The sequence below is a fragment of the Ctenocephalides felis genome, unplaced genomic scaffold, assembly GCF_003426905.1.
Source record: "Ctenocephalides felis isolate EL2017-DRISC unplaced genomic scaffold, ASM342690v1 CF-g0.4_SCAFFOLD_03571, whole genome shotgun sequence".
NCBI classification, from domain to species: Eukaryota; Metazoa; Arthropoda; class Insecta; order Siphonaptera; family Pulicidae; genus Ctenocephalides; species Ctenocephalides felis.
This window is the reverse complement of record NW_020539725.1, coordinates 35,985,610-36,001,094: the sequence shown is the minus strand read 5'-3', so window position 1 is coordinate 36,001,094 and position 15,485 is coordinate 35,985,610. Positions and strand designations below refer to the sequence as shown.

General features: G+C 29.2%; 2 protein-coding genes across 4 annotated transcripts; both read right to left on the bottom strand.

The window, feature by feature from the left end:
• Positions 1–94: 94 nt before the first annotated feature.
• LOC113385975 (HEAT repeat-containing protein 5B-like) lies at positions 95–5,607 on the bottom strand. Its single transcript, XM_026623792.1, is given in 15 exon segments — positions 95–189; positions 192–243; positions 356–433; positions 435–475; positions 550–738; positions 859–964; positions 966–1,060; positions 1,063–1,141; positions 2,091–2,375; positions 2,464–2,627; positions 3,260–3,578; positions 4,256–4,403; positions 4,482–4,693; positions 5,245–5,476; positions 5,550–5,607. Coding segments are annotated over 14 exon segments (1,989 nt in total). The 5' UTR covers positions 5,371–5,476; positions 5,550–5,607.
• Positions 5,608–10,664: 5,057 nt separating this feature from the next.
• LOC113386999 (polycomb group RING finger protein 3-like) lies at positions 10,665–12,374 on the bottom strand. Of its 3 annotated transcripts, none has more exons than XM_026624759.1 (5): positions 12,067–12,374; positions 11,846–11,998; positions 11,482–11,771; positions 11,275–11,400; positions 10,665–11,017 (listed from the first exon to the last, which is right to left on the bottom strand). In XM_026624759.1, exons 1-4 carry the CDS (start codon positions 12,176–12,178, stop codon positions 11,275–11,277), a joined length of 681 nt encoding a protein of 226 aa, XP_026480544.1. In that variant the 5' UTR covers positions 12,179–12,374; the 3' UTR covers positions 10,665–11,017. The 3 variants fall into 3 exon arrangements, with proteins under 3 accessions (XP_026480544.1, XP_026480545.1, XP_026480543.1); XM_026624760.1 differs by having other exon boundaries at positions 10,665–11,400; positions 11,482–11,572; positions 11,639–11,771; XM_026624758.1 differs by having other exon boundaries at positions 10,665–11,400.
• Between the last annotated feature and the right edge of the window lie 3,111 nt (positions 12,375–15,485).

The window sequence follows — 15,485 nt, the reverse complement described above, 5'->3', positions numbered from 1 at the left end:
TTATTATGATTAAGTCGATTATTTACACATATCGGGAAGTTCATGTAACTTGCCTCAAGGCTAAATACCAATACCAACTAGTTTTATAAAATAGTTATTCATTTATTACCCTATCCATAGCTAATGCACTTTCGATAGGCGTCAAAAGTCTCCGAATATATTCTTCTGTGACCAATTCAGGACAATGCGGAGAAAACTATGCATAGCGACGATAATGCACCCAGCCCTCCCTTCTAAAGTGACCTAAATAATGAAATTGCCATTAATACAATAAGAAAAAATGTACAACAAAATGTAGAAAGTATTCTGTATTATTTCAAATTCATAAATGTAAAAAGTTGGCTGTTCCAAATACCTGCCATGTAAATGCATCACCACGTGATTTTTCTGATTCTAATTCCTTAGCAGATCTTGGGAAAGAATTTCTCCACAAACAATAACATGCGTGGTAATAGACCTTTAACAACTGGTATACCTAATGATATAATTTTATTGAAACATGAATGAGGCTAATGATTTTAATAATAAATTTGCATTAACTTATCTAACCTAAAGTCATTATGCTACCAATAAGAAGCCAGCCAGCCTGGGTTCTGTTCAAAGATAACCTGCTATTTTGACTAGCTGATCTTAATAATTCTTCCGCAGTATTAAAAACAATTTTTCCTTTCGTGTGAGGGATTCCTAAAGGCGAGTAACGCACACTGCTAAGCACTGCAGCCAGTGCACTACTGTAACCTGTTCATAAAATAGCAGTGAATACTGAGCAATTACTACAGTTATATATTGCTTATAAGATAGTTTTCAGCAAATAATCAAAATAATTGAAATATGTGTTTATAATATTTTCATTAGTACCTGCTATTGCTTCAGGCAAGGTGTTCATACTTTCAATAGCTGCAACACAGCGATCGATAAGAGGAGTTATTTCACTAGGCACTGCAATACATATGCAGCGCAAACACCCAAGCTGCAGCCAACCTCGCTGCCTGGCAAGGGTGCACTAATACAGATACCGTAGCCTCAATTAGATTCAAAGAGGAATCATGAATTAAATTTGTGCTTGTGTACCGAGTCTTAAAATAAGACGGCCCATTTCTTGTAAAGCACACACTAGCAGATGTTGCCCAAAAAGAGTTTCCTGCAAATCATAGTTTGTTAAAATTTTCAAGTAAACATATTTATATATATATATATATATATATACATATATATATATATATATATATATATATATATATATATATATATATATATAAATATATTTATTGATACATACTGGTAAACCTACATAGTCATGGGAAATCAACAAACCAAACGTCAAATTTTTAGAGATGCTTTTTGAAAGGTAAGGGCTACTATCATGTTATAATAATTGCATCGTATTATTTTTTTTTCAATATAGCTTTTATATATTCAGATATAAAGTTGCTTAGAAAGCACAAAAAAGTAAAATAATTAAACTAATTTTTAATCCTAAGTTATATGATGGCATTACAATTTACAAAAGTAATATTTTATTATTCTTTATGCTTAACTTTGATCTTAATTTCAAATGCATTTATTACTATTGCACGAATTCTCTGCTTATATTTTCTACAACACTGAGCATAAAATGATAAAAAAAATAGAAATACATTACCTACATACATTAACAATTGATATAAAGAAATGATTTTATAAAAAAAATAAATTCATTAAATTTTTAATGAAATTGATCTTCATTAACTTCCCGCCGGGTGAGCTACAGTAATCACAAAAAAAAATCGAAAATGAAAATTTTAACATATCTTTACGTTTCAAAGGTTTCTGATAATTTTGGCAAAGGAAATGCCTTTACTGTGTGGAAATACCTTACGTGTGTGTGTGTGTGTGCGGATACAAATTGTCGTCGACGATTTTGGGAAGATGAATCAACCGATTTGAATCATTCAAAAACCATGCAACTCGTATTGATAAGGAGACGTGCTGATTAGTTTTTGGCAAAGGCAGGTCTAGCCGTTTCGAAGACGAGGCAAAAAGAGCCAAAAATGGTTTAAATAACTTTTACTCTTCCTAGAAATGCACATATACTTGTTAATTGTATTTACCTGGTTGTAGTCTTTTGCATTCTCTGGATTAAAATCTAATGAATTCATTTGTTTAACTATGATGTGAACTATTTCTTTGCAAGAGGATGACTGCGCTTTCTCACTGAGCATTTTCCCCAGGACAGAATGCAAAATGAAACTGATGCATTTTCGTGAGTAAACAGCATCAACATGAGATGATGCAACTTTGGGATTAGCAACTAGATCCAGAATATGTGTTAAAAATGTTGTTAAATTACGTTCCAACCATTGAACACCCATTGCTTGAACAAACACGATGTAGGCCTAATTGAAATATATATGCATAATAAATATTTCAATAAATAATCATGAGTCCCAATAAAATTTATACTGCAACAGTCCACAAACTTACATAAGTTACACCAACTCGTACTTCACGATTGCCACTAGAACCTCCTTTAATCATTTCTCCAGTGCCTTTCAAAAATGAAATTCCCCCTCGTAGAAAACCTGACATCAGCAAACTCAAAGCTTCCTCCAAACTCACTGTTTTAATGGCATATTTGTTTTGATGGCCTGAAATTTATAAAAAAAATAAAAATATAGATGTATTCTTGAATTGAACATTATTGTATTTAAACAATTTATACATCACTTTATAGATCTCTTTGAAAAACAAATAAATATACAAACTTTAATTTCCTAATTAAACATTTGAACCAGGTATAATTGAAAATGAGCCCTTTCTTCAAGTTTCAAACTAAATATTAATGTAACCGTAAAAGATCAGCAAAAATTGACGTGTTTATATTCTGATCTAAAACTATACATCTATAACAAAAAACAATAAAAAAAAAGTTGTTTTTCATTTTGTATTTTTGAGCAGTGCAGTTGGGTTATTTGAACTAATTTTTAATTAGCACCATTCGAAAGTACCTTTTTTTTATCAAGTAAGTAAAATATCTTAAATACATTAAATAAAATAGTAAAAATATAATAAATAGAATATCTGTATAAAACAGCACACAAAATGTCATCATTTAAAACTATTCTCCTTATTGATTTACTTTTTTAGTAGTAAAACTAACCAATATCAAAATATTATTATTAGTTAGCTATGAAGAAACGTAAAAACTAAACAAGATATCAATAATTTACACCCATCGCAAATAAAAAAATAATTATAATTGCATAATTATGATAAAAACCTAAAGATTTTTCGTCTTGGCATTGGATAGCAGCCATCAGGGTGCCAAGAAGTCTAGCAACAGTGCAGTGAACTTCGTAATTGCTCCCATCAAAGGCTCTAAAGCAAAGTGTCACCAAAGCCTCAAAATCAGCATTAGCTGTTTGAAGCAGCATGTAGGAGAGTTGACGTTCCTGTTGTGAGTTATCATTAAGCATTTCCAGCAAGCATCGAGCAGCCGAACAACGAACTGACATGGCACGATCCGTTAATCCATGCTTACAAGCTTTGTATACATCCTTGTACACGCTCGAAATTACTGTGCCCATTCCCGCACACAACTAAAATATTTTTTTACATTGAATGATAAATTATGAAAACTTGTTATGTATTGAGTCTCACACACCAATTACATGTCCAATTACATTAATATATTCATATATGATCTAATGTGAGTCACAAATAGTTTTAACATAATACTTTAAGTTCATGATAATACTATACTATGTATATATAATACTATATACTATGTATATATAATACTCTTCTATGTATCTTAAAATAGCCAGTCGTCATCGGATTAATACAATTTTGTTGATACAATTAAATGTATATCAGACACAAATGTATGTATTTACACAAACAAACACATACATATGAATCTCACATAATACAACACACTTTATGTATGACGGGGGACCAATAAAGAAAATTTTTGACTTAGCTTTCCTTAAAAATTTTGCTCCTTTTGTGAATGGTTTACTAATATTAAGTTTGTTTTAATCAATGCAAAGATTCAATTTAAGCCTACACTTTTCTAAAACCTGGAACAAAAGTTTTAAAGCCGCAACAAACATTACTTTTAGAAAAAAACCTAGTAAACAAGCTCAAAATCCGGGTCTGTCCTGGCCAAAATGAGACAATATATATATGTACAGACATGCATACATATTCATACATTGCTCTGCTCTTACATATAATTCTAAGGGTATTGCGCTTAATTCAAATATTAATTTACTTTATTGAGTGTAACCATGATTTCTGCTCTTGTTTGAGATTCGGCATGCTTCAGACTTTTGGTTAGTATTTGTATTGTTTCTTCATATGATCGCCCCATCATCCTTCCCAAACTTTCATACATACATCCCAAAACTGCAATTGCAGTACTAAAATAGATTTGGAAAAAAAAAATTTACATCAAATATTTATAAACATATATAAATATAAACTTACAAGCAACTTACAGTTTTGTTGAAAGATAGCTCGATGTATCATCTCGATGTCTAAGAATCTCATTGCATTTGTTAACAGTGTCAAATAATAAAAATGTATCCCCAAGAGAAAAAAGAGTAGCCAAACAACGTGCAATTAAATTTCGGGTAGGTGGCCCATGAGGGCATTGCATGCGTACAGTTAACTGTTCTACTAACTTATTTTGGCATTCTCTGATATGTGACTGCAAAAATATACTTGAATAAATATATACGCATATACATAAAGACACAATGTTGTATATTTATACAATGGTTTGTCTTGTCATCACTGTGAGAAAGGAACAAATGCAAAACCATGATGACTAAAATCTTAAAAATTTTTATGAGAAGCTGTTCAAGTTATAAAAGTGCGTTATTTTCATTATTATACAAACTTTATACATTATTAATTTTCATAGTAAATGAAAATAAAAACTACAATTGAATTTTTTTCTGCTGTTTGTAACATGAAGTTCAATATTAATACATAACTAAATAGAATTATAAATAAGTCTTAAATAACTTGAGTTTTATGAATAAAACTAGGTTAGAAAATTTTACAAAAAACTAGCTCAGAAGAGTATAGTACTTGATAAATAATATTGCTGTCACGAATTGCTTTTACTTATTAAATAATCATATATGTATAAAATTCAAATTCATTTTAAAACACATTTTTGTATCATACAATTAAGACTTTGCAATTTACAATACTACTTTGTGATTATCACATTTAACTAAATTATATACAAACCTTTTGAGACAATGGTAAAGTTTCATCTAAAAACCGTAGCCATTCAAACACAAACACTTGCTGCTTCGCTTCTGGTAACTTGGATAAAGCTTCATCGTTTAATAACAAACTACGTGATAAATCCATTATTAAGATTCTTACAAGATTGACAACATATTCCTCAGAAAGTGATATGTAACCATTTTTAGTTCATGACTAAATGTCATCCCTGTCATTAGAATATTATTCAATACTATAATTTATAAAAAGAATAAAATTAATATTGAAAAGATATTTCCATTTGTACATTTAGGTTAGAACGTAACCATAAGAAGTTCACAAATCCTGTTGCTGTGTAACGATAACAAAACTCGCAATTCGCAATGCAGGCAATGCAGATGCAGGCAGTGTTGCCAGGTCCACCATAGAGAAAAACTGTAGATAGGCCAGAAAAAAACTGTAGAAAACTGTAGATTCAAATTGAAAAACTGTAAATCTACAGTTTTATCATTAAATGATGGTAATATTATATAGTTATAATAGAATATTTATAGCAACTAACAAAATATAACATTAGTGGTATTTTTGAAAAAAAAAGTTGAAAGCAATAATGATCTTTAACGGTTTTGTTATATTCATTCATCTCAAACATCGTTACGTGTCAAAAAGCGATAATTCTTGAATATAGGTTTTCCATCGTAGCTTACACAATATATTGTATACTTCATTAATTATTTATTATTTCATGTTATTATTAATAAAGGTACTCTTCTTTTATCTATGGGTAGATTTGAATCAAACTTAACTAGTTGAGTGTTAAACGTTACAAAATGCAATGAATAATTTTATTTAAAATATTGATTATTTAGATTATATATTACATTCGTAAATGTTGAAAATATGACTATTTGATAACCATATGTTTCCAACGCATTAACAAACCAGTTGGTTTTTAGCTTTAATTTTAACAATCGGGCTCGCCCATAGGTAAAAGCGGTTAGGAGCGACGGGACTTGTTTCAGAGGTCACGGGTTCGATACCCACTTCGAGCAGCCTGTTGTCAGGCAACGATTTTCACTTGGAAATATAGATAGCAATATGTTTCCAAGTGAAAATAGCCCTTGCCCGGCATTGCTGCACCAATAAAGAGTCAGCCCTATTAGATTAATTCTAATAACAAAAATCATCAAATATGGATGGATTAACCATTGGGTTACCATCTAAAAATACGAAGTTTCAGCCCAACTGCTCAAAGGACATAAGGTTCTGATTGCCGTTAAAAAATAAAAAAAAATAATAATAATAATAATAAAATCGGTTTAGATTGACTTACAGATACAAGAAATGACTTACAGAAGGAAAATATTTAACAACAGAAAGGTTGGTTAGTTAACGAGAGATAAACGGTTGAATATCATTTCGCTTTTCGCCGCTAGTCATGCCGTTTTTCTTTGCGTTGACAGTCAAGCATGAGCTATAGAGCTTCTCATATTAGCGTATACTATTAAAATAATCGATGACCATTATCTCTAGTTTAACAATAGTAGTTTTGTTGAAGTTGACTCAGTGCAACTGCCACTAAGTTCTGCATAACAAATAAAATAAACGGCGCTAGCATCTTCAGCAAAAAAACTGTAGATTTCGAGCCCAAAACTGCAAAACTGAGATCATTTCCAAAAAACTGTAGATCTACAGTTAAAACTGTAGACATGGCAACACTGGATGCAGGCCACTGTGTCATTTTACGAGAACTAACCAAGGCAACCAATGGCAACCGATATCTCAAAATGACTCACGCTGTTTGAAGTCTTCAAGTAAAAATGCAAACGTCAAAAACCAATGTAAGTCTGCAAGTAACTGCAGTTTGTTCACTCCGCCAATTTGACACATCATTGACATCTGTCTACTGTCTGTGACTGTGATGAACAGAAACAGAATAGAATCCTAGACAATATAATAATCATAGATAAAAGAAGAGTATAAGTGATAATAATATAGACATTTCAACAGAATGTAGACGAACTACATATAGATTAGACGAAATCGTTATTATAAATACTGTAACATTGTTCAATATTTATAAGAATTATATCTACTGAATCACAAAGTCAAAAATATTTATTTCAAGTATGCGATGCGAGCTTCAAAAATATTTAAATTATTATATTTAAAGTATGTTAATACTTTAATCTGAATTATTTTCGAAGTACAAAAAAATGATTTATTTTCCAAAAGCAATTGTTTTGTCAACAGAAAGTTTTTTGAATCATTCAATTCGGATGCTTTATTTCTCTCAAAAACTGCCATTTTTTGTACATTTAGCTCTGAATCGAAAATGAAAATTTTTGCATATCTTTACGTTTTGAAGGTTTCTGAACATTTTTGCATACCTCAGAAAAAATTGATGTGTGTGTGGATCAACCGATTTATTGCTATGTTATGTTTATTTATCTATGGATGTGTGCGTGTGTGTGTTTTGTGTGCCCGCATTTTTTCGTCCACGTTTTCGGGTGCACAGATCAATCGATTTGAATGGTTCAGAAAATATTCGATTCCTATTGATAGAGAGATGTGCTGATTTGTTTTTGGCAAAGGCACGTCCAGTCTTTTCGAAGATCCAGAGCTAAATGTACAAAAAATGGCTACCTTTACCTTTCTTTACTTTTATTTGGTACATAATCCATTCCTTTATATTAAAAAAAAGTTTTTTACTTAATATTCTGTATTGTTCGTCATTAATAGAGTTAGTAGTTAGTCTATATAAAAAAAATGTTTTCACCAGAAGAAACCTGATGATGAAACGTATCTAGTTCCGAAACGTCCTTTAAACATCTACCAAAGACAAATTATTTTTCATTTATTGGATTTATTGTTCGGAAAAGAAACATATATCAATTTATTGAAAAAATCCAGGACTTGTCTATTAAATGTGTATATATATATATATATATATATATATATATACATATACATATATACATACATAATTATATAATATATTTGTACAAGTTTTATCTTCTATTTCTATTTATTTTTGATTTATATTAAGTTTATTTTTTATATTTGTACAAGTCAATTTTAATTTTGTTTACACCTCATAAAATAATAATATTACCGCTTATAAAAGCGAAATACCGATATCGAATTTTTTCATCGGTATTGCATTTCTTACATATGTGTTTCTTCAAATATAATAGGATTGCAGTTACATATACACCGTATAAAATGAATTTAATATTAAAAGATAAATTTTATTACAGATCCAACAGTTAGCAAATATAGTGTCTGTATGACGTTTGGTGAAAAGTTTTCTTTTTATTTCAGAACTGATAATTTGTTTTTTTTTTTCTTTATGAATTGAAGGTACAATACAACATTTAGAAAAATATATTGATTTGTTCTAAATATTAAGAATACTTAAATATAAAGTCTATATCATTTTAATAAAATCATTACATATTCTAAAAAAAAATCTATGCATCTACATGTAGTGTGTTTTGTTTAAAATACCAATGAGCCGAAGATATTGACATTTTAAAACCCCTAAGGATTGCCGTACACCAGTGATTCCCAAACATTGATGGGCTATGTTATAGGATTTCTAGAAACTTCATGAAAACTAATTTTTCAACTTTTAAAAGTTGTTTTGTTCCTAAAGAAATGTAAATCATAAGTTTTAAGAATAAATCACTATTAAATTGTTATCAAAACATTAAAAGTAAATTTCAAAACGTGTAATAAAAACCGGAATCCCAAATTAATTTTATGCCGGGTACTATTAGCGTTACACGCGGGTGTACAGGCTCTGATTGTTCAATTTTTCAATTAGTTACACAAATTTGATCTGAACAATATTTGCGGTATTAGAAGAAAAAACAATCGAACAAAACGCACTACCCGAAAACATCAATTGAAAACATATTTTATCCTTTTTAGCTAATACTAAATATTATTTGGCATCAATTGTTCTACATTATGTGGTCTAAGCAGGTTATAAAAACTTTTATTTTTGACATTTTCAAAAATTGAAGGTATGATGACGCTACCGCGAGGTCCTTACCGGAACGGTACTTTCTTAATAGACCGATAATAAAATATCATATAAAAAAATTATAGCTTTGTGAAAACATGTTAGTCGAATAGTTCGCTGGCTCTTAGACATTAGGCTCTAACTTATTTAGCTTTAACCTTAAGCTTATACATTTTTTAAATAATGTGTATTTCTTTTTGATTATCAATAAATCATTAGGAGCAAAAATTCCACTTTCAGTATTATTTTTATTTTTTTCCCATTTGGTTACATTTGAGCAATCGGTTTCGGTTTCTTCACAAAGCCATTTCTTGATGACTGTATTTAGCCAGTTGAAATTTTGGTAACGTTTAATATAATTATAGCAATTTTTATGATAAATTTAAGTAACCATAATTTTTAATTTCAAAACCGGAACGGAAACTTGTAGTTAAACAAATCCGAGACAAACAAGGCGCTAAATAAATTAAATATGATTTTAAATATCAATCACTATTTAAGAATACAATAATCAAGATCAGTATTTTTTAACTAATCTAATTTTTTTTTGCTGATTTTTGTTATTTTGTAACTTCAATATTATTAAAGTTAGATATTTAAACCCTTTAAATTTAAGTTCATAGTTCATCATAAGCATTCTCATCCCATAGGATAGGGCGGGGCACAAAGATCCATTTTGACTTTTAGCAATTATGCTGTAAAAACCAAACCAACTACATTGTGAATACATAACACATAACAAATAACTATCTAAGTGTGTTCAGTAAAATTCCCAGTTTATGCAAAATTGTAGAAATAGTTTTTTCTGTTTTTTAAATATCTGTCACATGGCCCTTTTTACCCCCATAGGCAAAGTAAAAAAGTTTACCATTTTATTTTTAATTTTTTGATAGAATAATGAATATGCTATTCAATAAATGCAATGCAGTTCAATTATTAAATTGAACTACAAAATTAAAAATTATATTCTAAATATATATTATTAAAATCAGTAAAAATAAATCGTTATTAACTCCGACTACTATAATAAATCTTGGTTTTATTTATTTATTTATTTGATGCCAATCTTGTGTTTTTGTAGATATTTCTAGTTAAATCATAATCAAGCTCATTGTTTCATAAAACAACTATTACAAAATTGTTTCACAAAACAATTATTACAAATAAGGTAAATATAACTTCTGTTTGAAATACATATTTCATGGGCACATTTTTTTTTTATAAAAATCACATTGAATACAACATTCATATGGAACTTTGTCAGAAGGATTCATCCTCAATCTTAGGATAACTATTAATTCAATTTATCTCTTGTCAATTCGTCATTTTTAACTTATTTCACCTTAATTTATACAACTTAGTTTTTTTTATTTACAATTTTCTTTTTGCACCTTTAGTTTATTTGGTCCTTTTTACCCTAACCACATGAAAGGTATTTTAGAGGTTATATAAATGAAAAAGAGGAATATAACTTAAAAAAAAACACATGTTATAAAACAATTGAATAGTGTCTACTTAATTATATTCAGGTATTTACCATACCTACTAAACTACTTTGACTTTCGTTGAAATAATTGACAGTGTGTTCTTTTATCTCATAATAGCGACGTCAGCCGATTTAAGGGGATTGGTTATTGGTTGGTTACAAATCCTTTGCCCTCTAGTTTAAAATAATATTGTCAAAAAATTCCATACTTTACTTGTTTTTGAGATAATGATGGTGGTCCTTTTTGCCTGCGGACCTTTAAGCCCCGCCACACTACCCTATATCATTTTCAGTTATTTGTTGGGTAATTGTAATTTTATTATTAAATAATAGGAAAAATTCATGTTCAAGCTATACTTTTCAAAAATTCAGACCAAGCCAGAAAAAAAGCCCTAAAGTGATTCCCAATATGCACCTCACGTTTGGAATCACTGCTGTAGTCAATTAGCTCATACGATCCATAAGTTTTTCGAGGTTATAATTTAAAATTATTCTAACGTAACTATATATAGCATTTGTTATGTATAAAATTAACCTAGATATCAATCCTTGGTCGATATTGCAGTCGAAGTGGTGGATCCCGAAACCTCCATCGTGTAACATAAACAAATTTTAATGTATGATCTTTTCCTAACAATTCATTATTGCACAAAATATCAACCTGAAATAATTAACTATTATTATATATATATATATATATATATATATATATATATATATACATATATCATAAATAACTTACATCTCTATATTTGTCCATGCCATTTAAAATTTTTTTAGCAACAAACTTTTTCAGGTGGGTGATTGTTGCTTGAGCTGAGCATCTAATAAATCTACGTTTTAAGGTTTTAAAATTAGTGCTCATACATTCTAAACAAACATTAACTTGTTCGTCTTGCCTATGATAATCGGTTTCTATATGAACATCTGTAGTTGACAGTTGTTCATCGGGTTCCCCTGGTACAGGAGGTAAGTCTTTAGGAAAAGGTAGACCCCTCAGCCGATAAAAATCACGCTCACGTTTATTCTCATCTTGAAATATACAAGTGTTAAAAATATTTCTGATGAAAATATTAATCATTCTTAGTGCAAATAATTAGACTTACTTTCCTGGAGATCAGGGACCAATTTGAAAACTATATCTTGCATAGTTCTATCAAAACTTATGTATTGCAGGGGGTGCGATTGATGTATCACAATAGTACATGTTGGACACGAGTTATTTTCCTCTAGATGCTTTACTAAACAACTTTTACAAACTGTAATTGCAAAACAGTATTAAAAAATTTAAATATAATAACTAAAATTATAAATAATAATAACATACATGTATGAAGACACTCCGTTACAGTTGTTGCATCTATAAAATATCCCCGGCAAATTTTACATGTAATGTGATTATTTAGAGTCTTCAATTTAATTTTGCGCTCCATCATCATGTTTTAAGAACAACACATTTCAAAACAAAGTTACTCTTGATATATGTAATATTCAAGTCACTTCATAACTCGTAAAGTATAATTTTCCACACATATTTGACACACGTTCCGAGTCATAATGATAATAAACTTAAAAATAATATGTTACCGAAACTATTGAATAAAAATAAAGTGACAGCGATCACAGCAGAAAACATGTACGAAGCATTAAATAAATTTGACTTTAGTTTGGATTTGCACAATAATGCCAACATGAACATGATAACCATAGATACAAGTAGAAAAAATAGATCAAGATCACAAACACGGCCGCTAATCAAAAACCATAAATGAATGAGTGTCAATTTTCTTTATTTTAATTGTTTTAATGCGCAATTAAAAAATATATACAACTCTAAATTTTCGAATAATCAAATAATTTTTCACTCAGTTTTTTTATACTGAATTTCTATACATATTTTTCTGATCTTATATATATATATATATATATATATATATATATTTTGTAGAGTTTCGAACAAGAATCCAAAAATAATACAAAATAAAAAACAAGAAAAGTTTTTAAAAAAACAATTTCTTTATTTAATTATTTGTTTATTGTCGACGTTTCGGAACTAGGTACGTTCCATCTTCAGGACATCTGTCAAGAAACATGATCTTGATGAGATTTTTGCAAACAATATGTTTAGGAAAAGAAAATAGATTTTTCTTAAATAATGAATTAAATTGTAAAAAATATAATAATGTACAGAAATATGATAATATGTTCAAAATAAAAATGATAAAAATAAATGAGTGGATTATCAAACAGGATATTAAACATAATAGAAATTTTTTTTGAAAGTTATGGAAATTTTTTAAGAAAAGGTTAATGACAAAGTTGAATTAATTACCTGTATGTTTGAATATTTGTTAGCACTTTTTCACTAAACAAGCTTTTTTAACAAAAATGATTTTGTGAGTTAATTTTCGCCGAATAATTAGATTTTGTAAATCAAAATTACTAAAAAACTTTGTCTTTTTTAAAATTATTATTTGAAAACACAAATAATATTGTTCTCTGGATGTTGTTCGATTGGTTTACGAAAATTAACTAAATGAAACTGGTGTGCCCTTTGTAACACGTGTAAACACTTGAACGAGAGATGTGAGATTGTATGTGTGTGTTTTTATATGTCAGGGTGTGAATACTTAAATTGTTGATCTTAAAAGGAAGTCGATATTAATTGTTTGTCAAAAAGTGTAAAAAATTTAAATATGAATCATGTAATAGGTTGTGATCTGATCTAATGTTGACACTGTTAGAAACGTTTATGAGGATGAGACAACTCTCCGCGAATAACCTTCTAAAGATGCAACTTTCGTGATATAAAATCTTTGGAGTGAAATTAAATGAATGGGCGTTTTCTATAGAGTGTTGTACTAGGGTACTTTTGAAATTTTTTTGTTTATGGTGGACCACACTTAGTTCATGTTGTCTCATTCTCTTGTGTACATATTGGGAGGTTTGTCAATATATTGAAAAGCACAGTCATTACAAGAAACAGAATATACTACATTAGTATTGAGATTGGATGGGGTGGGGGATTTAATGTTCGTAAAGAATTGGTTGAAGGAGTGTAAGGATGAGCCTGATACTAAAATGTTTTCTTCTAACAAAATTTTGGCAAAATAATAATATAAATCTTCAACGTATGGTATGCTGCAGTAAATAAGATTGGTGTTTTTGATGTTAGTACTGGTATTGGGAGAATTAATTTGTGTTTTTAAGAAAGTTCGTCTTTTTTGAATAACTGAATGAATGAGATTTTTGGGTAACCATTTTCAATTAGAGTTATTTTTACTAGGGATAAATTTTGTGGATGGAAAGTTTGGTGAGACAACAAAATAGCATGGTCTGTAAGGGAAATAATAGTGTTTATCTTATAGTTTCTGGGACAGTATGAGGAATAGTGTAAGTATCTACCCGACCATGTCGTTTTTCTATACCAATTTGTTCGAATAAAGTTATTAGTGTTGTAAACGGATACATCTAAGAAATTAAGTCTGTTGTTATTTTGTAGTTCATGTGTGAAAATTATATTATTGTTAAATTATTGAAGAGATCTAGTACTGTTAACAATAAGTTACAATAATATAATTTTCACACATGAACTACAAAATAACAACAGACTTAATTTCTTAGATGTATCCGTTTACAACACTAATAACTTTATTCGAACAATTGGTATAGAAAAACGACATGGTCGGGTAGATACTTACACTATTCCTCATACTGTCCCAGAAACTATAAGATAAACACTATTATTTCCCTTACAGACCATGCTATTTTGTTGTCTCACCAAACTTTCCATCCACAAAATTTATCCCTAGTAAAAATAACTCTAATTGAAAATGGTTCCCAAAAAATCTCATTCATTCAGTTATTCAAAAAAGACGAACTTTCTTAAAAACACAAATTAATTCTCCCAATACCATACACTAACATCAAAAACACCAATCTTATTTACTGCAGCATACCATACGTTGAAGATTTATATTATTATTTTGCCAAAATTTTGTTAGAAGAAAACATTTTAGTATCAGGCTCATCCTTACACTCCTTCAACCAATTCTTTACGAACATTAAATCCCCCACCCCATCCAATCTCAATACTAATGTAGTATATTCTGTTTCTTGTAATGACTGTGCTTTTCAATATATTGGACAAACCTCCCAATATGTACACAAGAGAATGAGACAACATGAACTAGTGTGGTCCACCATAAACAAAAAAATTTCAAAAGTACCCTAGTACAACACTCTATAGAAAACGCCCATTCATTTATTTCACTCCAAAGATTTTATATCTTTAGAAGGTTATTCGCGGAGAGTTGTCTCATCCTCATAAACGTTTCTAACAGTGTCAACATTAGATCAGATCACAACCTATTACATGATTCATATTTAAATTTTTTACACTTTTTGACAAACAATTAATATCGACTTCCTTTTAAGATCAACAATTTAAGTATTCACACCTGACATATAAAAACACACACATACAATCTCACATCTCTCGTTCAAGTGTTTACACGTGTTACAAAGGGCACACCAGTTTCATTTAGTTAATTTTCGTAAACCAATCGAACAACATCCAGAGAACAATATTATTTGTGTTTTCAAATAATAATTTTAAAAAAGACAAAGTTTTTTAGTAATTTTGATTTACAAATCTAATTATTCGGCGAAAATTAACTCACAAAATCATTTTTGTTAAAAAAGCTTGTTTAGTGAAAAAGTGCTAACAAATATTCAAACATACAG